The following is a 27494-nucleotide window of genomic DNA, read 5'->3' as shown; positions in this document are numbered from 1 at the left end:
ACCCGTATCTTTCAATAATAACACTGAATGTAAATGGACTAAATGCTCCAACCAAAAGACATAGGGTATCAGAATGGATGAAAAACCAAGACCCATCTATTTGCTGTCTACAAGAGACTCATTTTAGACCGGAGCACACCTTCAGATTGAGAGTGAGGGGATGGAGAACTATTTATCATGCCACTGGAAGTCAAAAGAAAGCTGGAGTAGCCATACTTATATCAGACAAACTAGACTTTAAATTAAAGCCTGTAACAAGAGATGAAGAAGGGCATTATATAATCATTACAGGGTCTATCCATCAGGAAGAGCCAACAGTTATAAATGTCTATGCGCCAAATACGGGAGCCCCCAAATGTATAAAACAATTACTCACAAACATAAATAACCTTACAGATAAGAATGTGGTAATTGCAGGGGACTTTAACACTCCACTTACAACATTGGATAGATCATCTAGACACACGGTCAATAAAGAAACAAGGGCCCTGAATGATACATTGGGCCACATGGACTTGACAGATATATTTAGAACTCTGCATCCCAAAGCAACAGAATAGACTTTCTTCTCGAGTGCACATGGAACATTCTCCAAGATAGATCACATACTGGGTCACAAAACAGCCCTTCATGAGTATACAAGAATTGAAATCATACCATGCATACTTTCAGACCACAATGCTATGAAGCTTGAAATCAACCACAGGAAAAAGTCTGGAAAACCTCCAAAAGCATGGAGGTTAAAGAACACCCTACTAAAGAATGAGTGGGTCAACCAGGCAATTAGAGAAGAAATTAAAAAATATATGGAAACAAATGAAAAGGAAAATACAACAATCTAAGCACTTTGGGATGCAGTGAAGGCAGTCCTGAGAGGAAAATACATTGCAATCCAGGCCTATCTCAAGAAACAAGAAAAATCCCAAATACAAAATCTAACAGCACACCTAAAGGAAATAGAAGCAGAACAGCAAAGGCAGCCTAAATCCAGCAGAAGAAGAGAAATAATAAAGATCAGAGCAGAAATAAACAATATAGAATCTAAAAAAACTGTAGAGCAGATCAACGAAACCAAGAGTTGCTTTTTTGAAAAATAAACAGAATTGATAAACCTCTAGCCAGGCTTCTCAAAAAGAAAAGGGAGATGACCCAAATAGATAAAATCATGATTGAAAATGGAATTATTACAACCAATCCCTCAGAGATACAAACAATTATCAGGGAATACTATGAAAAATTATATGCCAACAAACTGGACAACCTGGAAGAAATGGACAAATTCCTAAACACCCACACGCTTCCAAAACTCAATCAGGAGGAAATAGAAAGCTTGAACAGACCCATAACCAGCGAAGAAATTGACTCGGTCATCAAAAATCTCCCAACAAATAAGAGTCCAGGACCAGATGGCTTCCCAGGGGAGTTCTACCAGACGTTTAAAGCAGAGATAATACCTATCCTTCTCAAGCTGTTCCAAAAAATAGAAAGGGAAGGAAAACTTCCAGACTCATACTATGAAGCCAGCATTACTTTGATTCCCAACCAGACAAAGGCCCAGCAAAAAAAAAGAGAACTACAGGCCAATGTCCCTGATGAATATGGATGCAAAAATTCTCAACAAGATACTAGCAAATCGAATTCAACAGCATGTAAAAAGAATTATTCACCATGATCAAGTGGGATTCATTCCTGGACGGCAGGGCTGGTTCAATATTCACAAATCAATCAATGTGATACATCACATTAATAAAAGATATGATACTGTCAATAGATGCAGAAAAGGCCTTTGACAAAATTCAGCAACCTTTCTTAATAAAAACCCTTGAGAAAGTCTGGATAGAAGGAACATACTTAAACATCATAAAGCCATTTATGAAAAGCCCACAGCTAACATCATCCTCAATGGGGAAAAGCTGAGAACTTTCTCCCTGAGATCAGGAACACGACAGGGATGTCCACTCTCACCGCTGTTGTTTAACACAGTGTTGGAAGTTCTAGCATCAGCAATCAGACAACAAAAGGAAATCAAAGGCATCAAAATTGGCAAAGATGAAGTCAAGCTTTCGCTTTTTGCAGATGACATGATATTATACATGGAAAATCCGATAGACTCCACCAAAAGTCTCCTAGAACTGATACATGAATTTAGCAAAGTCGCAGGATACAAAATCAATGTACAGAAATCAGTTGCATTCTTATACACTAACAATGAAGCAACAGAGAGACTAATCAAGAAACTGATCCCATTCACAATTGCACCAAGAAGCATAAAGTACCTAGGAATAAACCTAACCACAGGTGTAAAAGATCTGTATGATAGAACCTGTAGAAAGCTTATGAAGGAAATTGAAAAAGATACAAAGAAACGGAAAACATTCCATGCTCCTGGATAGGAAGAACAAATATTGTCAAAATGTCAATACTACCCAAAGCAAGCTCCACATTCAATGCAAACCCAATCAAAATTGCACCAGCATTCTTCTCAAAGCTAGAACAAGCAATCCTAAAATTTGTATGGAACCACAAAAGACCCCTAATACCCAAAGTAATTTTGAAGAAGACCAAAGTGGGAGGCATCACAACCCTTTAGCCTCTACTCCAAAGCTGTAATCATCAAGACAGCATGGTATTGGCACCAAAACAGACACATAGACCAGTGGAATAGAATACAGGCCCCAGAATTGGACCCACAGATGTATGGCCAACTAATCTTTGATGAAGCAGGAAAGAATATTCAATGGAAAATAGACAGTCTCTTTAACAAATGGTGCTGGCAGAACTGGCCAGCGACATGCAGAAGGATGAAACTAAACCACTTTCCTACACCATTCACAAAAATAAACTCAAAATGGATAAAGGACCTGAATGTGAGACAGGAAACCATCAAACCCTAGAGGAGAATGCAGGAAAAAACCCCTCTGACCTCAGCTGCAGCAATTTCTTACTTGACACATCTCCAAAGGCAAGGGAATTAAAAACAAAAATGAACTATTGGGACATCATGAAGATAAAAAGCTTCTGCACTGCAAAGGAAACACTCAACAAAACTAAAAGGCAACCAACAGAATGGGAAGAGATATTTGTAAATGATATATCGGACAAAGGGCTAGTATCCAAATCTATAAAGAGCTCACCAAACTCCACAATAATCCAGTGAAGAAATGGGCAGAAGACATGAATAGTCACTGTTGTAAAGAAGACATCCAGATGGCCAATAGGCACATGAAAAGATGCTCCATGTCACTCCCCATCAGGGAAATAGAAATCAAAATCATACTCAGATACCACCTCACGCCAGTTAGGGTGGCTTAAGTGAACAAATCAGGAGACTATAGATGCTGGTGAGGATGTGCAGAAACGGGAACCCTTTTGCATTATTGGTGGGAATGCAAACTGGTGAAGCCACTCTGGAAAACAGTGTGGAGGTTCCTCAAAAGATTAAAACTAGATCTACCCTATGACCTAGAAATAGCACTGCTAGGAATTTACCCTAGGGATACAGGAGTACTGATGCATAGGGGCACTTGTACCCCAATGTTTATAGCAGCACTTTCAACAATAGCCAAATTGTGGAAAGATCCTAAATGTCCATCAACTGATAAATGGATAAAGAAATTGTGGTTTATATACACAATGGAATACTATGTGGCAGTGAGAAAGAATGAAATATGGCCTTTTGTAGCAACATGGATGGAACTGGAGAGTGTGATGCTAACTGAAATAAGACATACAGAGAAAGTCAGATACCATATGTTTTCACTCTTATGTGGATCCTGAGAAACTTAACAGAAGACCATAGGGGAGTGGAAGGGAAAAAAAAAAGAAAGGTTAGAGATGGAGGGAGCCAAAACATAAGAGACTCTTGAAAACTGAGAACAAACTGAGGGTTGATGGGGGGTGGGAGGGAGCGGTTGATGTGTATTCAGGAGGTCATCTGTTGGGATAAGCACTGGGTGTTGTATGAAAACCAATTTGACAATAAATTACAGATTAAAAAATAAAAAGGGCCTCCAGGGTAGCTCAGTCAGTTAATCATCTGACTTTGGCTCCGGTCATGATTTTGCAGTTCATGAGTTCAAGCCCTGAGTCAGGCTCTGTGCTGACAGCTCGGAGGCTGGAGCCTGCTTCAGATTGCCTGTCTCCTTCTCTCTCTGCCCCTACCCCAGTCTCTCTCTCTCTGTGTCTCCAAAGTAAATTAACTTTAAAAAATTAAAAAACAAAATAATTAAAATATAAAACAGTGCATAGTAACTTATGAACATATTCTAGAAATTTAAAAATATAGTAACAGTAACTCAGTGGAGATAGCTAACAGTAGAATGGTTACAAATGAAGGAAATATTAGGTACTGGCAGAAAACTTCCAGAATGAAGCATGGAGAGAAAAAATGAGGGAAAATTTGGAAAAGAGTAGAGTCTTAGAGGCATAGAGATGCCATGAGGAGATCTAAGAGTCCTGTAATTGGAGCCTTGGAAGGACATAAGAGACACTCGGGCAGGAGCAATATTTGGAGTGACCTTGGCTGAGGATTTTCCAAAGTTATCAAAATACCCCAAGTTATGAATTTTTAGTAAGTCCTCTGAGGTTCAAAAAGATAATATACAACTTCATGGGCACCTAGATGGCTCAGTCATTTAAGGTTCTGACTCTTGGTTTTGGCTCAAGTCATGATCTCACAGTTTGTGAGATTGAGCCCCGAGTGGGGCTCTGTACTGACAGTGCAGAGCCTGCTTGGGATTCTCTCCTTTTATCTCTCTGCCCGTCCCCTGTTCATTCTTGTGCACGTGCATGCATTCTCTCATAAATAAATAAATATTTAAAAAAATACACATCTTCAAATTTCATGTGGTTTCTTACCCACAGAGCACAATAGGGTTGCTTGAGTACTTAGCATTTTAAAGTTTAGCACTATTGTGACCTGAAACTTTAATACTGCATGCCATTGAGTCTACTTGTAAATGAGGAAGAACACCTTCTCCCCCACATGCCACCTAGAGGGTTATGAGTATACCTTCATGCTCTCCCTCATGTGTGCCCCTCCCATGATGCTGAAGAATTGACCTCATGTTTTGTAACTGCAAACCTTAAATTCAGGTGTACAAAGAATGTTATTTTTGTCTGTGATACACCATGGTATATTTCATGAGTCCATATTCTGGTAGGTGGCAGAAATTTCATCTTAATCTGTTCAGAGGTCACCCTGTTGGGTCTTAACTTCCCAGAGGATTACATGTTACTGAGGCATGGGTGTATTCTGTCCACCCTGGCAACAGCCAGATGGTCATCTTTTGTTTCTCTTTTGGGGCTTTAATTCATGTGGGGTCCCTGGCACACAGCCCTCCTTCTTGAGCCCAGTACTCTCCTGAGCCCACCTCTCCTGCATGCTACCTGGACACAACTCACTGCTTGGACACGCTTCTGATGGGCTCCTACCCTTCCCTGAACTCTGTGTCAAAGAGTGAATTCTCACTCAGACCTCCCTGCAGATGGTCTTTCACGTTGCCCCACCCTATACCTGCTTCCAGGTTCCACCTTTACTGCTTAGGTTGGAGGTTTTACTCTTACATTATTTGTAGTTTTGGGTTGCTTTATGGGAGCTAGGTGTGAACTGCAAAACACCAGGGAAAATCTCTCTGTCTTGTTCCACTCTGTCCTTTCTTCCTTGAGGGAGTAAGTATAGAATATCGTCCTGCTCCCTGAGTGGTAGTGACATTGGTCATTCTTTCAGAGTCCCATACCTTTGCCTGTGTGTGATGTCACACTGTGGTCTTCTTTCCTTCTTCATTGTCTTTCCTGTGGGGAAAGACATGGATGAAGGATAATCTCTCCATCCAGGCTGACATAATCAGGGGTACAATACTGTGTATTTTTCTTTAAAAGAATGAGATTTTTATGTGGACTTTTGCTTGTGACATAACCTAGCTGTATTTATTTTAGGCCAATTTGTACCTCGGTTGAACATCAGAGAAAAATATTTTTGCTATGGGAATGATGATTCTTTTCCTCAAAATTATCTTTAACAGTAAGGGAGATCAGAAAATGTCTTTCCAGAAACAAGCCATTGGTTAGGGCCACAGATGCTAGGAGAAGTTGGAATACCAACAGCTGTTTCTGTGTGCAGCTCTGTTTAAAATACCATTTCTGGGGCGCCTGGGTGGCGCAGTCGGTTAAGCGTCCAACTTCAGCCAGGTCACCATCTCGCGGTCCGTGAGTTCGAGCCCCGCGTCAGGCTCTGGGCTGATGGCTCAGAGCCTGGAGCCTGTTTCCGATTCTGTGTCTCCCTCTCTCTCTGCCCCTCCTTCGTTCATGCTCTGTCTCTCTCTGTCCCAAAAATAAATAAACGTTGAAAAAAAATGTTTAAAATACCATTTCTCCAACCTTTACCTTAGATCACATGCTTCTTTTCCTAGAATGCTTCTGAGGCTGGTTAGGATTCTTGTATAAAACAAGGATGGGAAGTAACTTTTGGGCATAGTGCGGTAGTGGAAAGAGTGCAGGGTCTGGGATGGGAAGGCCCATGAGCAAGATCCCCCAGGCCCTTGTCCTCACCTGCAGACATGAGAGGATGAGTTGGCATGGGACTACTATGAGGCTATGTAGGGAAAGTGGCTGGTTCAGGGTGGGCTCTCTTTAGAGGTTAAGTCACTCATTACTGTGTTCTTTTGTGTGAATAGCGTACCAGAATGGCATGGTGAGAAGATGGGCCCTCCCCAAATCTGTCATCAAAGCTTTGAGAACAGACCTGATAACTCATCTGAACTCCTCTTCTGTGTCTCCTTTCTTTTCTTATAATCAACTTCTTCCCTCTCTGGCTTCTCTTTCCTGGGCAGAGCCTGGAGTATGGATCTTTCCAGGGAGGCATCTTACCCATAATAAGAGCTGCCCAGCCTCCCTAGGGGTTTTTTCTAGACCTGGCTGAGTTTACTCCAATCTGAAGGCGTCTGCCAAACATAATGTCCTCATAGCCACTCCATAATTCTCACAGAAGATGGTGGGAACAATATGTCTGTATTGTGCCAGTCTGGCTTGGAACAAAAGCCGTGGAATCCACCTCAGTGTTTGATTGATAGGATAAAGGTACAGTTGGCTTGTTAGACCCAGAGGCTTATGTATCATATTTCTTTCAGTAGATTTTTAAAATTTATTTATTTACTTGAAAGAGAGAGAGAGGGCATGAGCAGTGGAGGGGCAGAGAGAGAGGGAGAGAGAGAGAGAATTCCAAGTAGGCTATGCGTTGTCAGTGCAGAGCCCAATGCAGGGGCCGATCCCACAAACCATAAGATCATGACCTGAGCCGAGAGCAAGAGTCAGGTGCTTAACTGACTAAGCCATGTAGGCACCTCTCAGTAGACTTTCTTTTTTAAGTTTATTTGTTTATTTTGAGAAAGAGAGCGTGAACAGGGGTGTGAGCGCAGGGACATGAGTGTGGCAGGGCAGAAAGAGAGGAGAAAGAGAGTCCCAAGCAGGCTCTGTGCCGTCAACACAAGCCCAGTGTGGGGCTCTGTCTCAGGACCTATGAGATCATAACCTGAGCTGAAATCAAAAATCAGTTGCTTAACCGGCTGGGCCACCCAAGCGCCCCTCATTCAGTAGATTTTTAACATGAGTAGAGGAAAGGAGAAAAGGCTTGAGGGAGATAGCTTCCTACATTTGCTTTTCTATACCTGTTAGGGACAGTTTCCTTTTTTCTTTAAGTAAATGTGATGTGAGCCAAAGGATTTGGAAGAGAGACAAGAATGCAGTTAGGTTTATATTGAATGTTTTATATGTTCTTTTTCACTGTTCTGTAAGTTTCAATTCGTTTGTAACCCACTTTATTGCAATCTTTGGCTCTAAAAATGTTTCCTTTTTCAGAAGTATATTTGCATATGGTGAGTGTATCACAAGCTGAGGTATATAACCTTGTAAATATTATCTTTGAGTTCTGAATTTGACCTAAATTTTGACTTTTCCTATGTAGACAAATTTAAAAATAAATCAGTGTGTTTGGAAAGAATGACACAAACTGAGTTGAATGGAAATGTCTATTGTGGAGCTCCAAAGAATTAGTGGGTTTTTCCCAATGACATTTAAGATGGGGCCTCTTTAGCCACAACACACTATGCTCCAGTACCTCTGGTTACATGATTAATTTGCTTCTAATGGTGCATGAGTTTCTGCCAATCTTTGTGTGGTTGTAAAAGAAAAATGTTTTCCCAGCAACAAGCAGGAGCAGGAGAGAGAAAGTGTGACTCTGCAGACATTGATTGAGAATCTAGTTAGAGACAGGCACAAGCTGACCAAGGCCAGAGATGGACAGACAGGCAGTGTCTGTGGCAAAGCCTGATTGTGGGTGTGGAAGATGTGTTCCTAGATGTCTGGTATCAACCATGGTCCCGCAGACTCGGGGTGATCATCACCTCCAGTGGTGTTGCATCTAGAACCAGACTGCCTGGCATCCCCATGACCTCACTCTCCAGACTCTTCTGAAACTCAGTGGTAAGTGGATCCCAGAACGCATTGTGCTAATAAGCCTAAGAGAACCAGAATTTCAGAGCATGCAGGTGCCTTTGGCCATGAAGTTTGGCCTCCTTGTTTGGGATCTCAGAAAACCCAGGCCCAGAGACCTTAAGTACCTTGACTGAGGCCACACAGCTGCTTCATGACAAGACCTACCAGCCTGGCCATCCCAGAAGTTGTAGCAAAACTCCTGAGTCCAAGTCACTCTGGGCTGGCATGAATCTCAGGGCTGTCCCTGAGCATACCCTGCTTGTGGGGTGCATTATGGCCATGCAAGGTCAGGTGCCCTCTAGCTGGGTGGGATGTGATCCCAAAGGAGGATTGAGATGTTTGTCTCAAGAGAAGGAGGAAAGCTATATGGGCAACCGGCTCCCAGGTTGGGGCAGGCAGAGTCAGCCAGGAACTAAGAAGAGAGGAAGTAGGAATGCTGTGGGAAAAGAGAAGGGTGTTTCTGCTTCAGGAGTGGATCCAGATGGAAATAGTGCCAGTGTACCCTTGAGAGTTGCTCCTGTCAGAGAGAGGAACCCAGCAGGGGAGGCCAGGGGCAGGTGTACTTCCACCCTTAGAAGTCTTCTGAAATATAGAGGGACGCTTATCAAAGAATCACTCACAGGTTTTTCCCCACCTCCCTCTCTCTATGGAGGTTGGCAGAAAGGAGACAATTCGAGTCAAGATGGAATCCAAGACTGGTGAAAACTTTAAGTGAAAAGGCGCCTGGGTAGCTCAGTTGGCTAAGTGTCCGACTTTGGCTCAGGTCGTGATCTCATGATTCGAGCCCACATCAGGCTTTATGCTGACAGCTTGGAGCCTGCTTTGGATTCTTTGTCTCCCTCTCTCTGCCCCTCACCTGCTTATACTCCATCTCTCTCCCTCTCTCTCTCTCTCTCTCTCTAAAATGAATAAACATTAAAAAATATTTTTTAAAAAAAGGAGAGGCTGCGATCACATGGAAATATTGATGACTATTTAAAGCACCCTCTTAAAACCTTACATCACTTTTCAATTTAAGAATGTAAAAGGAGTTTGCATACATGTGTTCATGGATATTTGCAAAACACAGGGTTTGGCAGCTGAACTGGAAGCTTACAAATGAACAAGATATGGTCCTTGCTTTCCCTGAGAAGGGTACACAGACCAGGGAGAGAGATGCATAAACATGTAGTTTTCCATCACAGTGGTGTATGCAGTGCTATGCGATCACAGAACAAGGAGATTTTTGCTCCAAGGGGTCAATGAGGACATCATGGGGAAGTAACACTGATTATTAGTGATGAGCATTATTTTCCTGTTTTGGGTACTTGTATCCATTTTATTTTATTTTGTTTTGTTTTGTTTTTTCTTTTTGTTCTCAAATTTTTATTCAAATTCTAATTGTTAACATACAGTACAATATTGGCTTCAGGAGTAGAATTTAGTGATTCATCACTTACATACAACACCCAAAGCTCATCACACAAGTACCATCCTTAAGTACCCATCACCCACCTAGCCTATCCCCCACCCACCTCCCTCCATCAAGATTCAATTTGTTCTCTCTCTTTAAGACTCTTATGGTTTGTTTCCCTCTCTCTCTCTTTTCCCCCCTTCCCATATGTTCATCTGTTTTGTTTCTTAAATTCCATATATGACTGAAATCATATGGTTTTTTTCTTTCTCTGACTTATTTCGCTTAGCATGATATACTCTAGCTCCATCCACATCGTTGCAAATGGCAAGATTTCATTCTTTAAAAAAATTTTTTTTTCTAACGTTTATTTTTGAGAGAGAGAGAGAGAGCAGGGAAGGGGCAGAGAGAGACGGAGACACAGAATCTGAAGCAGCCTTCAGCCTCTGAGCTGTCAGCACAGAGCCTGATGTGGGGCTCAAACTCATGAGCTGTGAAATCATGACGTGACACTTAACTGACTGAGCCACCCAGGCACCCCAAGATTTCATTCTTTTTTTGATGGCTGAGTAATATTCCATCACACACACACACACACACACACACACACACACACACACACACACCGTATCTTCTTTATGCATTCATTAGTCAGTGGACATTTGGTCTGTCTCCATAGTTGATAATGCTGCTATAAACATTAGGGTGAATATACCCCCTTTAAATCTGTATTTTTGTATCCTTTGGGTGCATACCTTATAGTGATATTGCTGGATCTTAGGGTAGTTCTATTTTTAGTTTCTTGAGGAACCTCTATACTCTTCTCCAGAGTGGCTGTACCAGTTTACATTCTCACCAATAGTGCAAGAAGGTTCCCCTTTCTCCGTATCTTCACCAATACCTATTGTTTCTTGTGTTGTTCATTTTAGCCATTCTGACAGATGTGTGTTGCTATCTCCTCATGGTTTTGATATGCATTTCCCTGATGATGAGTGATGTTGAGTATCTTTTCATGTGTCTGTTAGCCATCTGGACATCTTCTTTGGAAAAGTGTCTATTCATATCTTCTGCCCATTTCTTTAGGTTATTTGTTTTTTGGGTGTTGAGTTTGATAAGTTCTTTATAGATTTTGGATACCTTTTTCAGGTATGTCATTTGCAAATATCTTCTCCTATTCCCATGCCTTTGAGTTCTGTTGATGGTTTCCTTCACTGTGCAGAAGCTTTTTATCTTGATGAGATATCAGTAGTTCATTTTTGCTTTTGTTTCCCTAGCCTCTAGCGACATGTCTCACAAGAAGTTGCTCTGTCCGAGGTCAAAGAGGTTGCTGCCTGTGTTCTTCTCTAAGACTTTGCTGGTTTCCTGTCTCACATCTAGGTCTTTCATCCATTTTGAGTTTATTTTTTGTGTCTGGTGTAAGAAAGTGGCCCAGGTTCATTCTTTTGCATGTCGCCATCCAGTTTCCCAACACCATTTGTTAAAGAGACTGTCTTTTTTCCATTAGATAGTCTTTCCTGTTTTGCCGAAGATGAGTTGACCATATAGTTGTGGGTTCATTTCTGGGCTGTCTGTTTTGTTCCATTGATGTATGTCTGTTTTTGTGCCAGTACCATACTATCTTGATGACTACAGCTTTGTAATATAGCTTGAAATCTGGAATCTTGATGCTTTCAGTTTGTTTTTATTTTTCAGGATTGCTTTGGATATTCAGCATCTTTTGTGGTTCCATACAAATTTTATGATTGTTTGTTCTTGCTCTGTGAAAAATGGTCTGTGAAAAATTTTGATAGAAATTGCATTAAATGTGTGGATTGCTTTGGTAGTATAGACATTTTAAGGATGTTTATTACTTGTATTTAAAAAAATTTTTTAGGGGATTTTGGGAAGGTGGCGGCATAGGAGGACGCTGGGCTCACCGTGCCTCCTGCTGATCACTTAGATTCCTCCTACACCTGCCTAAATAACCCAGAAAACCGCCAGAGGATTAGCAGAACAGAGTCTCTGGAGCCAAGCGCAGACAAGAGGCCCACAGAAGAGGGTAGGAAGGGTGGTGAGGCGGTGTGCGCTCCACGGACTGGTGGGAGGGAGCCGGGTCGGAGGGGCGGCCCGCTGGCCAAGCAGAGCCCCCAAGTCTGGCTTGCAAAAGCGGAGGGGCTGGTTGGAGTGTGTTCCGACAGCAAGCGCGACTTAGCGTCTGGGAGGTCATAAGTTAACAGCTCTGCTCGGAAAGCGGGAAGGCTGGAGGACAAAGGGAGGGAGAGTTGCTGAGCCCCGGGACGACAGAGCTCAGTTTGGCGGGGAACAAAGGTGCTCACCAGCGCCATCTCCCTCGCCCATCCCCCAGCCAAAATCCCAAAGGGAACCAGTTCCTGCCAGGGAACTTGCTTAACACCCAACGCTGTGCTTCTGCGGAGCCACCCCTCCGGCAGCGGGTCTGACTCCCTCCCGCTGCCACAGGGCCCTCCTGAAGTGGATCACCTAAGAGGAAGAGAGCTAAGCCTGCCCTCCTGCCCCTGTGCACCTTGCCTACCCACGCCAGCTAATACGCCAGATCCCCAGCACCACAAGCCTGGCAGGGTGCAAGTAGCCCACACGGGCCCCGCCACCCCACAGTGAATCCCACCCCTAGGAGAGGGGAAGAAAAGGCACACACCAGTCTGACTGTGGCCCCAGCGGTGGGCTGGGGGCAGACATCAGGTCTGACTGTGGTCCCACCCACCAACTACAGTTATACACCACAGCACAGGGGAAGTGCCCTGCAGGTCCACACCACTCCAGGGAATATCCAAAATGACCAAACAGAAGAATTCCCCTCAAAAGAATCTCCAGGAAATAACAACAGCTAATGAACTGATCAAAAAGGATTTAAATAATATAACAGAAAGTGAATTTAGAATAACAGTCATAAAATTAATCGCTGGGCTTGAAAACAGTATAGAGGACAGCAGAGAATCTCTTGCTACAGAGATCAAGGGACTAAGGAACAGTCAGGAGGAGCTGAAAAATGCTTTAAACGACATGCAAAATAAAGTGGAAATGACCACGGCTTGGATTGAGGAGGCAGAGGAGAGAATAGGTGAACTAGAAGATAAAATTATGGAAAAAGAGGAAGCTGAGAAAAAGAGAGGTAAAAAAATCCAGGAGTATGAGGGGAAAATTAGAGAATTAAGTGATACACTAAAAAGAAATAATATACGCATAATTGGTATCCCAGAGGAGGAAGAGAGAGGGAAAGGTGCTGAAGGGGTACTTGAAGAAATAATAGCTGAGAACTTCCCTGAAGTGGGGAAGGAAAAAGGCATTGAAATCCAAGAGGCACAGAGAACTCCCTTCAGACGTAACTTGAATCGATCTTGTGCACGACATATAGTGACACTGGCAAAATACAAGGATAAGAGAAAATTCTGAAAGCAGCAAGGGATAAACATGCCCTAACATATAAAGGGAGACCTATAAGACTCGTGACTGACCTCTCTTTTGAAACTTGGCAGGCCATAAAGGCATGGCAGGAGATCTTCAATGTGATGAACAGTAAAATATGCAGCCGAGAATCCTTTATCCAGCAAGTCTGTCATTTAGAATAGAAAGAGAGATAAAGGTCTTCCCAAACAAACAAAAACTGAAGGAATTCGTCACCACTAAACCAGCTCTACAAGAGATCCTAAGGGGGACCCTGTGAGACAAAGTACCAGAGACATCGCTACAAGCATAAAACATACAAACATCACAATGACTCTAAACCCGTATCTTTCTATAATAACACTGAATGTAAATGGACTAAATGCACCAACCCAAACATAGGGTATCAGAATGGATAAAAAAAAACAAGACCCATCTATTTGCTGTCTACAAGAGATTCATTTTAGACCTGAGGACACCTTTAGATTGAGAGTGAGGGGATGGAGAACTATTTATCATGCGACTGGAAGCCAAAAGAAAGCTGGAGTAGCCATACTTATATCAGACAAACTAGACTTTAAATTAAAGCCTGTAACAAGAGATGAAGAAGGGCATTATATAATCATTACAGGGTCTATCCATCAGGAAGAGCCAACAGTTATAAATGTCTATCTGCCGAATACAGGAGCCCCTAAATATATAAAACAATTACTCATAAACATAAACAACCTTATTGATAAGAATGTGGTAATTGCAGGGGACTTTAACACTCCACTTACAGAAATGGATAGATCATCTAGACACACGGTCAATAAAGAAACAAGGGCCCTGAATGATACATTGGGCCACATGGACTTGACAGATATATTTAGAACTCTGCATCCCAAAGCAACAGAATATACTTTCTTCTCGAGTGCACATGGAACATTCTCCAAGATAGATCACATACTGGGTCACAAAACAGCCCTTCATGAGTATACAAGAATTGAAATCATACCATGCATACTTTCAGACCACAATGCTATGAAGCTTGAAATCAACCACAGGAAAAGTCTGGAAAACCTCCAAAAGCATGGAGGTTAAAGAACACCCTACTAAAGAATGAGTGGGTCAACCAGGCAATTAGAGAAGAAATTAAAAAATATATGGAAACAAATGAAAAGGAAAATACAACAATCCAAACGCTTTGGGATGCAGGGAAGGCAGTCCTGAGAGGAAAATACATTGCAATCCAGGCCTATCTCAAGAAACAAGAAAAATCCCAAATACAAACTCTAACAGCACACCTAAAGGAAATAGAAGCAGAACAGCAAAGACAGCCTAAATCCAGCAGAAGAAGAGAAATAATAAAGATCAGAGCAGAAAAAAATAATATAGAATCTAAAAAAACTTAGAGAAGATCAACGAACCCAAGAGTTGCCTTTTTGAAAAAAAAAAAAAAGCAAAAAAACAAAATTTAGAAACCTCTAGCCAGGCTTCTCAAAAAGAAAAGGGAGATGACCCAAATAGATAAAATTATGAATGAAAATGGAATTATTACAACCAATCCCTCAGAGATACAAACAATTATCAGGGAATACTATGAAAAATTATATGCCAACAAACTGGACAACCTGGAAGAAATGGACAAATTCCTAAACACCCACACGCTTCCAAAACTCAATCAGGAGGAAACAGAAAGCTTGAACAGACCCATAACCAGCGAAGAAATTGACTCGGTCATCAAAAATCTCCCAACAAATAAGAGTCCAGGACCAGATGGCTTCCCAGGGGAGTTCTACCAGACGTTTAAAGCAGAAATAATACCTATCCTTCTCAAGCTATTCCAAAAAATAGAAAGGGAAGGAAAACTTCCAGACTCATTCTATGAAGCCAGTATTACTTTGATTCCTAAACCGGACAGAGACCCAGTAAAAAAAGAGAACTACAGGTCAATGTCCCTGATGAATATGGATGCAAAAATTCTCAGTAAGATACTAGCAAATCGAATTCAACAGCATATAAAAAGAATTATTCACCATGATCAAGTGGGATTCATTCCTGGGCTGCAGGGCTGGTTCAACATTCGCAAATCAATCAACGTGATACATCACTTTAATAAAAGAAAATATAAGAGCCATATGATCCTGTCAATCGATGCAGAAAAGGCCTTTGACAAAATTCAGCACCCTTTCTTAATAAAAACCCTTCGAGAAAGTCGGGATAGAAGGAACATACTTAAAGATCATAAAAGCCATTTATGAAAAGCCCACAGCTAACATCATCCTCAATGGGGAAAAACTGAGAGCTTTTTCCCTGAGATCAGGAACACGACAAGGATGCCCACTGTCACCGCTGTTGTTTAACATAGTGTTGGAAGTTCTAGCATCAGCAATCAGACAACAAAAGGAAATCAAAGGCATCAAAATTGGCAAAGATGAAGTCAAGCTTTCACTTTTTGCAGATGACATGATACTATACATGGAAAATCCGATAGACTCCAGCAATAGTCTGCTAGAACTGATACATGAATTCAGCAAAGTTGCAGGATACAAAATCAATGTACAGAAATCAGTTGCATTCTTATACACTAACAATGAAGCAACAGAAAGACAAATAAACTGATCCCATTCACAATTGCACCACGAAGCATAAAATACCTAGGAATAAACCTAACCAAAGATGTAAAAGATCTGTATGCTCTAAACTATAGAAAGCTTATGAAGGAAATTGAAGAAGATATAAAGAAATGGAAAGACATTCCCTGCTCATGGATTGGAAGAATAAATATTGTCAAAATGTCAATACTACCCAAAGCTATCTACACATTCAATGCAATCCCAATCAAAATTATACCAGCATTCTTCTCGAAGCTAGAACAAGCCATCCTAAAATTCATATGGAACCACAAAAGGCCCCGAATAGCCAAAGTAATTTTGAAGAAGAAGACCAAAGCAGGAGGCATCACAATCCCAGACTTTAGCCTCTACTACAAAGCTGTAATCATCAAGACAGCATGGTATTGGCACAAAAACAGACACATAGACCAATGGAATAGAATAAGAAACCCCAGAACTAGACCCACAAACGTATGGCCAGCTAATCTTTGACAAAGCAGGAAAGAATATCCAATAGAAAATAGTCTCTTTAACAAATGGTGCTGGGAGAACTGGATAGCAACATGCCGAAGGATGAAACTAGACCACTTTCTTACACCATTCACAAAAATAAACTCAAAATGGATAAAGGACCTGAATGTGAGACAGGAAACCATCAAAACCCTAGAGGAGAAAGCAGGAAAAGACCTCTCTGACCTCAGCCGTAGCAATCTCTTACTCGACACATCCCCAAAGGCAAGGGAATTAAAAGCAAAAATGAACTATTGGGACCTTATGAAGATAAAAAGCTTCTGCACAGCAAAGGAAACAACCAACAAAACTAAAAGGCAACCAACAGAATGGGAAAAGATATTTGCAAATGACATATTGGACAAAGGGCTAGTATCCAAAATCTATAAAGAGCTCACCAAACTCCACACCCGAAAAACAACCCAGTGAAGAAATGGGCAGAAAACATGAGTAGACACTTCTCTAAAGAAGACATCCAGATGGCCAACAGGCACATGAAAAGATGTTCAGCATCGCTCCTTATCAGGGAAATACAAATCAAAACCACACTCAGATACCACCTCACGCCAGTCAGAGTGGCCAAAATGAACAAATCAGGAGACTATAGATGCTGGAGAGGATGTGGACAAACGGATACCCTCTTGCACTGTTGGTGGGAATGCAAATTGGTGCAGCCGCTTTGGAAAGCAGTGTGGAGGTTCCTCAGAAAATTAAAAATAGACCTACCCTATGACCCAGCAATAGCACTGCTAGGAATTTACCCAAGGGATACAGGAGTACTGATGCATAGGGGCACTTGTACCCCAATGTTTATAGCAGCACTCTCAACAATAGCCAAATTGTGGAAAGAGCCTAAATGTCCATCAACTGATGAATGGATAAAGAAATTGTGGTTTATATACACAATGGAGTACTACATGGCAATGAGAAAGAACGAAATCTGGCCTTTTGTAGCAACGTGGATGGAACTGGAGAGTGTGATGCTAAGTGAAATAAGCCATACAGAGAAAGACAGATACCATATGTGTTCACTCTTATGTGGATCCTGAGAAACTTAACAGAAACCCATGGGGGAGGGGAAGGAAAAAAAAAGAGGTTAGAGTGGGAGAGAGACAAAGCATAAGAAACTTTAAAAACTGAGAACAAACTGAGGGTTGATGGGGGGTGGGAGGGAGGGGTGGGTGGGTGATGGGTATTGAGGAGGGCACCTTTTGGGATGAGCACTGGGTGTTGTATGGAAACCAATTTGACAATAAATTTCATATATTGAAAAAAAATTGTTTATTGTTTCTTTATTTTTGAGGCAGAGAGAGAGAGAGAGACAGAGCTCAAGCAGGGAAGGGGCAGAGAGAGAGGGAGACACAGAATCAAAAGCAGGCTCCAGGCTCTGAGCTGTCAGCACAGAGCCCGATGCAGGGCTTGAACTCACAACAGTGAGATCATGACCTGAGCTGGTCAGACGCTTAACTGACTGAGCCACCCAGGTGCCCCATAACTTGTATTCTTTTTAAAATAACTTGTCATCCTTTGCCTGTTTTTAAAATGTAGTGGTTTGTAAACACTCTTTACAAAATAAGAATATTAGCATTTCATTTTTGGTTCTGTATATTTTATGAGATATTTGCCTGTTATTTTAAATTTTCAACAGCTTTATTGTTAGAGAATTCCGTAAGGTTCACTCATTTAAAGTGTATTCTTTATGTGATTGCACAATTATTGTCATAATCAAATTTTCAAACATTTACATCACCCCAAAAATAAACCCTGTGTCTCTAGCAGTAATTCCCCATTCTCCTCATACCCACTCCTTATGTCCTATAGGCCTAGACTAGTCTTCTTTCTGTCCCTATAGAATTGCTTATTCTGGACATTTTATCTGAATGAATCATATAATCTGTGGTCTTTTGGATCTGGCTTTTTCACTTAGCATAATGATTTTGAGGTTCATCTATGTTGTAGCATGTATTAGGACTTCATTCTTTTTGACTCCTGATGAATTCTGCTGGTGGGTGTACTTTGTTTTGTTTACCATCCATCAGTTGATGATTCAACACTTGGGTTAGTTCCATCAGTTTGCTCTTAGGAATAATGCTGCTGTGAACATTCATGTGCAAGTTTTTGTCTAGATGTATGTTTTCCTTTTTTCTTGTGTATGTATCTAGGAGTAGAATTGCTGAGTCGTATAGTAACTCTATGTTTAACCTTCTGCAGGATTGCCAAATGATCTTCCAAAGTAGCTGCTCCATTTTAGATACCTCTTAGCAATGTATGAGGGATCCAATTTCTTCACATCCTCTCCAGTGCTTATGTTCTGTCTTTGTGAATGTAGGCATTCTGGTGGGTAGAAAGTGGTTATTATATCTCAGTGTCATTTTCATTTTCATTTCCGCAATGACTAAAGATCTTGACTTGAGCATCTTTTCATGTGCTTTTTGTCCATTCATGTATCTTCTTTGATGAAATATATGTTAAACTACAGATAAACTACTGTCTGTAGAGGCTGCCCCAGTTTATATTTCCATCAGCACAGCCTAGAGTTCTATTTTCAACAGTGTGCCAATTCATATGTTGAAGCCCCACTGAACTAATGAAGTTAAAATAAGGTCATGTATTGGGCTCTAAGACAGTATGACTAGTGTCCTTAACAAGAAAAGGAGTTAAGGACACAGACACACACAGAGGGAAGACCATATTAGAATACAGGGAGAAGAAGGCTATCTGCAAGCCCCAAAGAGAGAGTCCTTAGAAGGAACCAACCCTGCTGTTATCTTGAGCTTGGATGTCCAGCCTCCAGAACTGTGGGAAAATAAATTTCATTTATTTTTTATTTTTTTAAATGTTTTTTGTTTTATTTGAGAGAGACAGAGACAGAGTGTGAGCTGGGGAAGGGCAGAGAGAGAGGGAGACACACAATCCAAAACAGGCTCCAGGCTCTCAGCTGTCAGCACAAATCCCGACGCAGGGCTCAAACCCACAAACCGTGATCATGACCTGAGCTGAAGTCGGCCGCTTAACTGACTGAGCAACCCAGGTGTCCCTAAATTTCATTCGTCTTAAGGCACTTAGTCTGTGGTAATATACAAAGTAATATACAGTCTGATAAGTGAAAAGTCATGTCTCCTTGTCTCTTTTGGTAAATATTGTTAAGTATCTCCTAACTGTTTGTTGTATTTGTAAGTAATCTGGATCCTTTGCTAGGTTACTTAGGGTATAAATCTTGTTTATTATTGATTTTAGGAGCTCTTTATTTAGTAAATTAGCCCTTTTTTTTTTAAGTTTATTTATTTTGAGAGACAGCCTGTGCGAGTGAGCAGGGGAGGGGCAGAGAGTGGGAGAGAATCCCAAGTAGGCCCCCAACTGTTAGTGTGGAGCCCAATGCACTGAACCCCACCTAGGCTCCAAGAAAATTAGCCTTTTGTCTGTTGTTTGCATTAGAATTGTTTTAGTTTGCCATTTATCTTCTGACTTTATTCTTTTTAATTTTAAATGTGTATTTATTTTGAGAGAGAGAACGTATGCATGTGATCAGGGGGAGGGGTAGAGAGAGAGTGGAGAGAGAATCCCAAGCAGGCTGCACACAGAGCCCAGCATGGAGCTGTATCTCATAACCGTGAGTTGTGAAATCAAGAGTTGCATGCTTAACCGACTGAGCTACCCAGGCGCTCCTCTTTTGACTTCATTCTTTGCCTCTTAGAAATTTTAACTTTCATGTAGTCAAACTTCCCACTCTTATAAGAATGATGCAGAATTTGTATTTTATTCTAGTTCTTTTACAGATTGAGTTTTTCTTGGTTTAAATTTCTGGTTCTTCTGGAATTTACTTTGCTAAAAAGAATGAGATAAGTATCCAAATTTATTTTCTTATATACAGTTAATCAGTTTTTTTGACAGCACTTTCTTGATAAATTGTTTTGTCCTTTGATATACAATATCACTTTTATCATATGCTAGATATGCTGTATATATTTTGAACTCTTTTTTAGGCATTTTCTGTTCTATTTTTGTTCAGTGACTCTTTCTCTCTAGACTTTCACTAGTATTACCTTGTTTAAATTACTACAGCTTTATAACTGTTTTAATATTTCATTAGGCTAGTCCTCTCTTACTCTTCTTCCTTTTCAGAAATATCCTGGCTATTCTGCTTGTATATATGAACCTCAGAATTAACTTGTTTATATCCCCAAAATACCCCCATTGGTATTTTTATTGGGTAAACATTAAATGTGTAGATGAAGGAGACTAGATACTAAATAGTCAGCCTCCTTATGCAATAACATGGTGTGTCTTTCCATTTGTTAAAGTCTTTTGTGTTTGTCTTTCAGGAATTTACTGATGCAGGTCTTACAGATTTCTTTTTTTTTTTTTTGAGGAATATTATTATTATTTTTTTAAATATAATTTGTGTCAAGTTGGCTAAATACAGTGTGCTCTTGGTTCGGGGGATAGATTCCCGTGATTCATCGCTTACATACAACACTCAGTGCTCATCCAAACAAGTGCCCTCCTCAATGCCTACCACCCATTTCCCCACTCTCCACCTCCCTCCCCGCATCAACCCTCAGTTAGTTCTCTGTATTTAAGACTCTCTTATGGTTTGCCTTCCTCCCTCTCTGTTTGTAACTATTGAGGAAAATTATGTTTTAATGTAATAATGAAACAAAAGACAATTTTATTTTATGATAAAGAATATATAATTATACATCAGACAAAATGACATCATTCATAAAGTATCACAAATGTGAAAATTATTATAAAGATGAGGAAAATAGATTTCATCAAATTTCATTTTCTCCAAAGTAACATAGTTGTTTCATGCAAAGTAGTACCTGGGTTCCTGTAAATGGCTTTTCTTTTCTTCTACTTATTCTCTTTATTTCATGTGTCTGTTCTAAGCCCATAGACTTTAGGATCAGACTTTTGTTTCTTTTAATGTGTTATTTTTCTTGTTTTACCCATGATTATGTATATACTTAGGGGCTTACATTATTGGGAATAGTCTAAGGTAAATGAGTAATGAGGATAAACTTGATCTGCATTATCTGTCTTCTGAGAGCACTCAGGGGTTTCATCCTCAGCCCAGTGATGCCCTGCTTGTCACTCCTTCTAATGAGTGCTGAGGTGGGCATTCAGGTTCGTATATTTTTAATGGACCCAGTTCTCCTTTATACTCTGACTAACCTATATCAACTCTGGATTTTTCTGATAATTGTTTCTCTCCAGGTCCAGATCTAATACATTTCTTTAGATTATTTTTGTGTATTTATTATAACATAAATAGATTTTTTCTTCATTATATTAACTGATTATTATCTGACTATAGGAATAAAGGCTATTAACTTTTTTGTTATTAGTTTTATACCCAGGCAGATTAGTGAATAGCTTTCATTCTGATTATTAAAGCATTTGCTAATAAATTTGAATCTTTAAAAAAAATGCTTGTGACAAATGTAGCAATGAGTTCAAAACTCTAGCAGTGTTGGCCCTTGTCAGATTATGAAGACTACCAGAAATTTAAGAAGAAATCAGTGCTCTGCCAGGGCTGGGGTCACTGGGGAGCCTTTGTCCTCCATGTCATCTGCATTGTCCCTCCAATTCCTGAGGTAGACAATTGACGTTTTGGTATGAAGTTCTTTCTATCACAGATAATGCGAAGGTGTGTGTGGTGCTAACAGATTGCCACCCCAGCCGGCTCCAGTGTAGGCCTCTGCAGAAGACACTGGCCCAGCAGTGTTCAACACTTCACCCGTTTCTGGAACTCAGTCCCATCATGGCAGGTATATGTAAAAGGCACACATTTCAAAAACAGGCTCCATGTGAAAGAAAAAGCCCCAAATACTTGTGAATACAACTTTGTCTTATTTTTGCAGATATCCATTACTGTTAGCAGTTTCTGCCTATCTGGTGGTTTTCCTGTGTATATCTTCTTGGATTTCTTAAAATGATGATTCACCTGGATTAAGTCAAGCATCTTACCAGTTGACAAGTCAGGTTTTCTCTTGATTGGCTATATTTTCATGCCCAACCAGTCTCTCTCACCTGTAGCACAGACTGGATGTCTCTGGATGAGACCACAAGGTCCACATCTGTGTTATCCCAACCAGGTCCCCTGCCCCAACATGGCTAGATGCTCCCTCTGCTGGCAATGCCACCTGTGCCCCAGGCCCTTGTTAAGTCAAATTGCATTTCAGCACTCTCCTCGTTTACGTTTATTTCTGTCTTGGAATCTTGGCAGCAAAATCCTGCTACTAAAATACTGGTTTCAAGAGAGCAGCATCTAGAACCTGACATATAGAAGGAGCTTAGGAAATGTTTGTTGCATAAATCCTTCTTAATAAAATCTTTGACTTCATTCTTTTCCATACATAAAATATGAAATACATTCTTAAAAAACTATTAAATCTGTACGGTTCTGCTTGGGCTGCCATAACAAAGTACTACAGACTACAAACAAACAAGTTTATTTTCTCACTGTTTTGGAGACTGGAAGTCTGAGATCAAGGTGTCAGTAGGATTGGTTTCTAGTGAGACCTCTCCCCTTGGGATGCAGATAGCTTCCTTGTTGCCCTGTGCTCACGTGGCTTGTCTTTCCATGCTTGTAGGGAGAGAGCAAGCTCTCTGGTGTCTCTTTTTTAAGGACATTAATCCTGTCAGATCAGTGCTTCACCCGTATGAGCCCATTTTACCTTAATTACTTTCTTAGAAGCCCCATCTCCAAATACATCACACTGGTGGTTAAGGCTTTAATATATAAATTTGGGGGGGGATACAAACATTCAGTCCATAGTAATATCTTGGCCACTTTATGTTGTAAGTTTTGTTTTTGTTTTTTTTAATAAAAATAGTCAAATTCACATTATGGTGATGGCTTAAGAAATTATCTAGAATCTCTGGGAAGTTCTAAAGTTGAGCTTGGAAGGTACTACTGTGGCCTGAATGTTTGTATCCTCCCCAAATTCATATGTTGAAATCCTAACTCCCACATTTGATGGTATTAGGAAGTGGGGCCTTTGGGAGGTGCTTAGGTCATGAGGGTGGAGCCCATGAATGGAATTAGTGCCCATGTGAAAGAGGCCCCAGAGAGCTCCCATGTTCCTTCCACCACGTGAGGACACAGCAAGAAGGCGCCAGCCTATGAACAAGCAAGTGGGCCCTCACCAACACCTGACCCTGCTGGTGCCTTGATCTTGGACTTGCCACCCTGCAGGACTGTAAGTCAGAAGTTTTTTGTTGTTTATAAGCTACCCAGTCTGTGGTATTTTGATAGAACAGCCTGACCGGACTGATAGATGTGATCCCCAAATACACTGTTCCTCACGTGCAGGCTTCTTAATATCCCCAACTATTACAGTTTCCTGAAGAGCTTTTTGGAAGCTTAAGGACAAGCCCAGAGCATTATGTTGAGTTTAGAGTATTTCCAAGTCAGTCATTTTTATTCTTTTTATTTCTCCATGAAGATTGCTGCTAAAATATGGTTTGATTTGATTTAAAGTTTGTTCGTTTTTGAGTAATCTCTACACTCAGGGTGGGGACTCAAGGTGGAGCATGAACTCTACAACCCCAAGATCAGGAGTCACATGCTCTTCCAACTAGACCAGCTTCTGATTTGATTTTACATGATTTGTTAAATGTCTTTTATCCCACTTAATTGGATAGTGTCCTACTCTGTAGTGTTTTTAAGAAGCAAATTTAGCCTGAATTAGGTGTGAGTGTGTTTGTCCAGCATGAAGTTATTGGGGCTTACATGTCCTGTTCTGAAGGTAAAACACTCTGGGGGATGTAAAGGACCCATAGCTGCTGGATGTATAATTTTAGAGATTGTCTTGGGGAAGGGGAGTAGAAGTGGCTTTGGGGAAAGTTTGTGGGTTTCTTTTGTTTTCCTAAATGCTTTCTGGGGCTTCTCATTTCTTATTTAGGCCATTTATTTTATTTACTCATTTGGGGAGTGTGTTTCTTCAAGCCCTGTCACACCAAGAGGGAATTCACCACAAAGTAGGTACTTGCCATGCCAGGATTCAGACCAGCATTTAGCATTTTCCTCTTAACTGAACTTGAAGTATAACATTACATAACAAAAGTGCACAGATAATAATGAATTGTCACAGAGTTAACATACATGTATAACCACCATCCCAGTAAAAAGAATAGAATATTACTGACTACCCCCTCATATGTTGTCCTATTTATTTTTTCCTTTCTACTGTCCTCTATCTTAACTTTTAACACCACAGAGTAATTTTTCCTGCTTTTGAATTTAATGTAAATGGAATCATGCAATATGTCTGGCTTCTTTTCATTACGTTTGTGAGATTCAGGTTGTTGTCATTGCCATGCAGTTCATTCTTTACCATTGTTTTATAGTTTTCCAGAATAGATCACAAAGTATTTATTTTTACCTTTGATAGATATTTTATAGTGCTTTTTTTCCTTTTTTTTATATTTAAATTTTAGTTTACATACAGTGCAATATTGGTTTCAGGAGTAGAATTCAGTGATCCATCACTTATACACAACACCCAGTGCTCATCATAAGTGTCCTCCTCATACCTATCACCCATTAGCCCATCTCCCACCCACCTCCCTCTGTCAACCCATAGTTTGTGCTCTACCATTAAGAGTCTCTTGTAGTTTGTTTCAGTCTCCTCTTCCCCCCACCTTCCTATATGTTCATCTGTTTGTTTCTTAAATTCTACATATGGGTGGAATCATACGGTATTTGTCTTTCCCTGTTTGAGTTATTTCACTTAGCATAGTACATTCTGGCTCCATCCAAATCATTGCATATGGCAAGATTCCATTCTTTTTGATGGCTGAGTAATATTCCACCACACACACACACACACACACACACACACACACCACCACCACCACCACCACCACCACCACCACCATCATCACCATCATCACCATCATTATCATCATGTTTATTCATTAGTTGATGGACATTTGGGCTCTCTCCATAGTCTGGCTATTGTTGATAAAGCTGCTATAAACAAACATAGGCTATGTGGAGCCCTTCAAATCTGTATTTTTGTGTTCTTTGGGTAAATACTTATAAGTGAAATTGCTGGATCATAGGGTAGTTCTATTTTTAGTTTCTTGAGGAACTTCCATACTGCTCTCCCGAGTGGCTGCCCCAGTTTGCATTCCCACCATTAGTGCAAGAAGGTTCCTCATTCTACTCATCCTCACCAACACCTGTTTTTTCTTGTGTTAATTTTAGCCATTCTGACAGGTGTGAGGTGCTATCTCCTGGTGGTTTTGATTTGTATTTTCCTGATAATGAGTGATGTTGAGCATCTTTTCATGTATCTGTTAGCCATCTGGATGTCTCCTTTGGAACGTGTCTATTCATATCTTATGCCCATTTCTTAACTAGGTTATTTGTTTTTTGGGTGTTGAGTTTGATAAGTTCCTTATAGGTTTTGGATACTAACTCTTTATCTGATATGTCATTTGCAAATATCTTTCCCCATTCTGTCGGTTGCCTTTTAGTTTTGTTGATTGTTTCCTTCACTGTGCAGAAGCTTTTTATCTTGATGAGGTCCTAATAGTTCATGTTTGCCTCTAGAGACATGTCTAGGAAGAAGCTGCTATGGCCTAGGTCAAATAGGTTGTTGCCTGTGTTCTCCTCTAGGATTTTGATGGTTTCCTATCTCATATTTAGGTCTTTCATCCATTTTGAATTTATTTTTGTGTCCGGTAGAAGAAAATGGTCCAGTTTCATTCTTCTGCATGTTGCTGTCCAGTTTTCCCATCAGCATTCGTTCTGTTGGGAACAGTTTCTGTCCCAAGAGACTGTCTTTTTTCCATTGGATATTACCTCCTGCTTTGTTGAAGATGAGTTGATCATATAGTTGCAGGTTTGTTTCTGGGTTCTCTATCCTTTTCCACCGATCTGCATGTTTGTTTTTATGCCAGTACCACACTGTCTGGATGACTATAGCTTTGTAATATAGCTTGAAATCTGGAATTGTGATGCCCCCAGTTATATTTTTCTTTTTCAGAATTGCTTTGGCTATTTGGGGTCTTTTGTGGTTCCATACAAATTTTAGGATTGTTTTGTTCTAGCTCTGTGAAAAATGGTGGTGGTATTTTGATAGGGATTGCATTAAATGTGTAGATTGCTTTGGGTAGTGTAGACATTTTAACAGTGTTATTCCAATGCACAAGCATGAAATGCTTTTCCATTTCTTTGTATCCTCTTCAGTTTCTTTCATAAGTGTTCTGTAGTTTTCAGAGTATTGATCTTTTACTTCTTTAGTTAGGTTTATTCCTGGTATCTAATTGTTTTTGATGCATTTGCAAATGGGATCGATTCCTTGATTTCTTTTTCTGCTGCTTTGTTATTGGTGTGTAGAAATGCAACCAATTTCTGTACATTGATTTTATCTCCTGTAACTTTGCCGAATTCATGTATTAATGTATGAATTCATGTAGCAATTTTTTGGTGGAGTTTTTCAGGTTTTCTACATGAAGTATCATGTCAGCTGCAGATAGTGAAAGTTTGACTTCTTTCTTGCTGATTTGGATGCCTTTTATTTTCTTTCTTTCTTTCTTTCTTTCTTTTTTTTTTTTTTTTGTTGTTGTTGTTGTTGTCTTATTGCTGAGACTAAGACTTCCAGTACTATGGTAAATAGTAATGGTGAGAGTGGACATCCTTGTCTTGTTCCTGACTGTAGGGGAAAGGCTTGCGGTTTTCTCCATTGAGGATGATATTAGCTGTGGGTCTTTCATATATGGCCTTTATAATGTTGCGGTATGTTCCATCTATCCCTACTTTGTTGAGGGTTTTTATCAAGAAAGGATGCTGTATTTTGTCAAATGCTTTTTCTGCAGGTATTTACAGGATCATATGATTCTTATCCTTTCCTTTATTAAATGTGGTGTATCACATTGATTGTTTTGCAAATATTGAACCAACCCTGCAGCCCAGGAATAAATCCCACTTGATCATGGGGAATAGGTGAATAATTCTTTTAATATACTTTTGAATTCAATTTGCTAGTATCTTGTTGAGAATTTTTATATCCATGTTCATCAAGGATATTGGCCTGTAATTCTTCTTTTTAGTGGGGTCTTTTTCTGGTTTTGGAATCAAGATAATT

At 40.3% G+C, this 27494-nt stretch overlaps 1 protein-coding gene across 6 annotated transcripts in view; it reads left to right on the top strand.

Annotated features, from left to right (window-relative positions):
- The window catches only part of NINL (ninein like), a 174774-nt gene that overhangs the window by 27573 nt on the left and 119707 nt on the right, over positions 1-27494 (top strand). Inside the window, exon 1 of one of the 6 annotated variants that reach the window (XM_043604746.1) lies at positions 22012-22163. The exons of the other annotated variants lie outside the window; for them this stretch is intronic. Coding sequence (XP_043460681.1) covers positions 22157-22163 — 7 coding nt within the window. The 5' untranslated portion in view covers positions 22012-22156. Of the gene's footprint in view, positions 1-22011; positions 22164-27494 lie in introns of those variants that run through there. 6 annotated transcript variants of the gene reach the window in all.

This window comes from Prionailurus bengalensis, chromosome A3 (genome assembly GCF_016509475.1).
Source record: "Prionailurus bengalensis isolate Pbe53 chromosome A3, Fcat_Pben_1.1_paternal_pri, whole genome shotgun sequence".
Lineage (NCBI taxonomy): Eukaryota > Metazoa > Chordata > Mammalia > Carnivora > Felidae > Prionailurus > Prionailurus bengalensis.
This window is presented reverse-complemented; position numbering and strand designations above follow the sequence as displayed.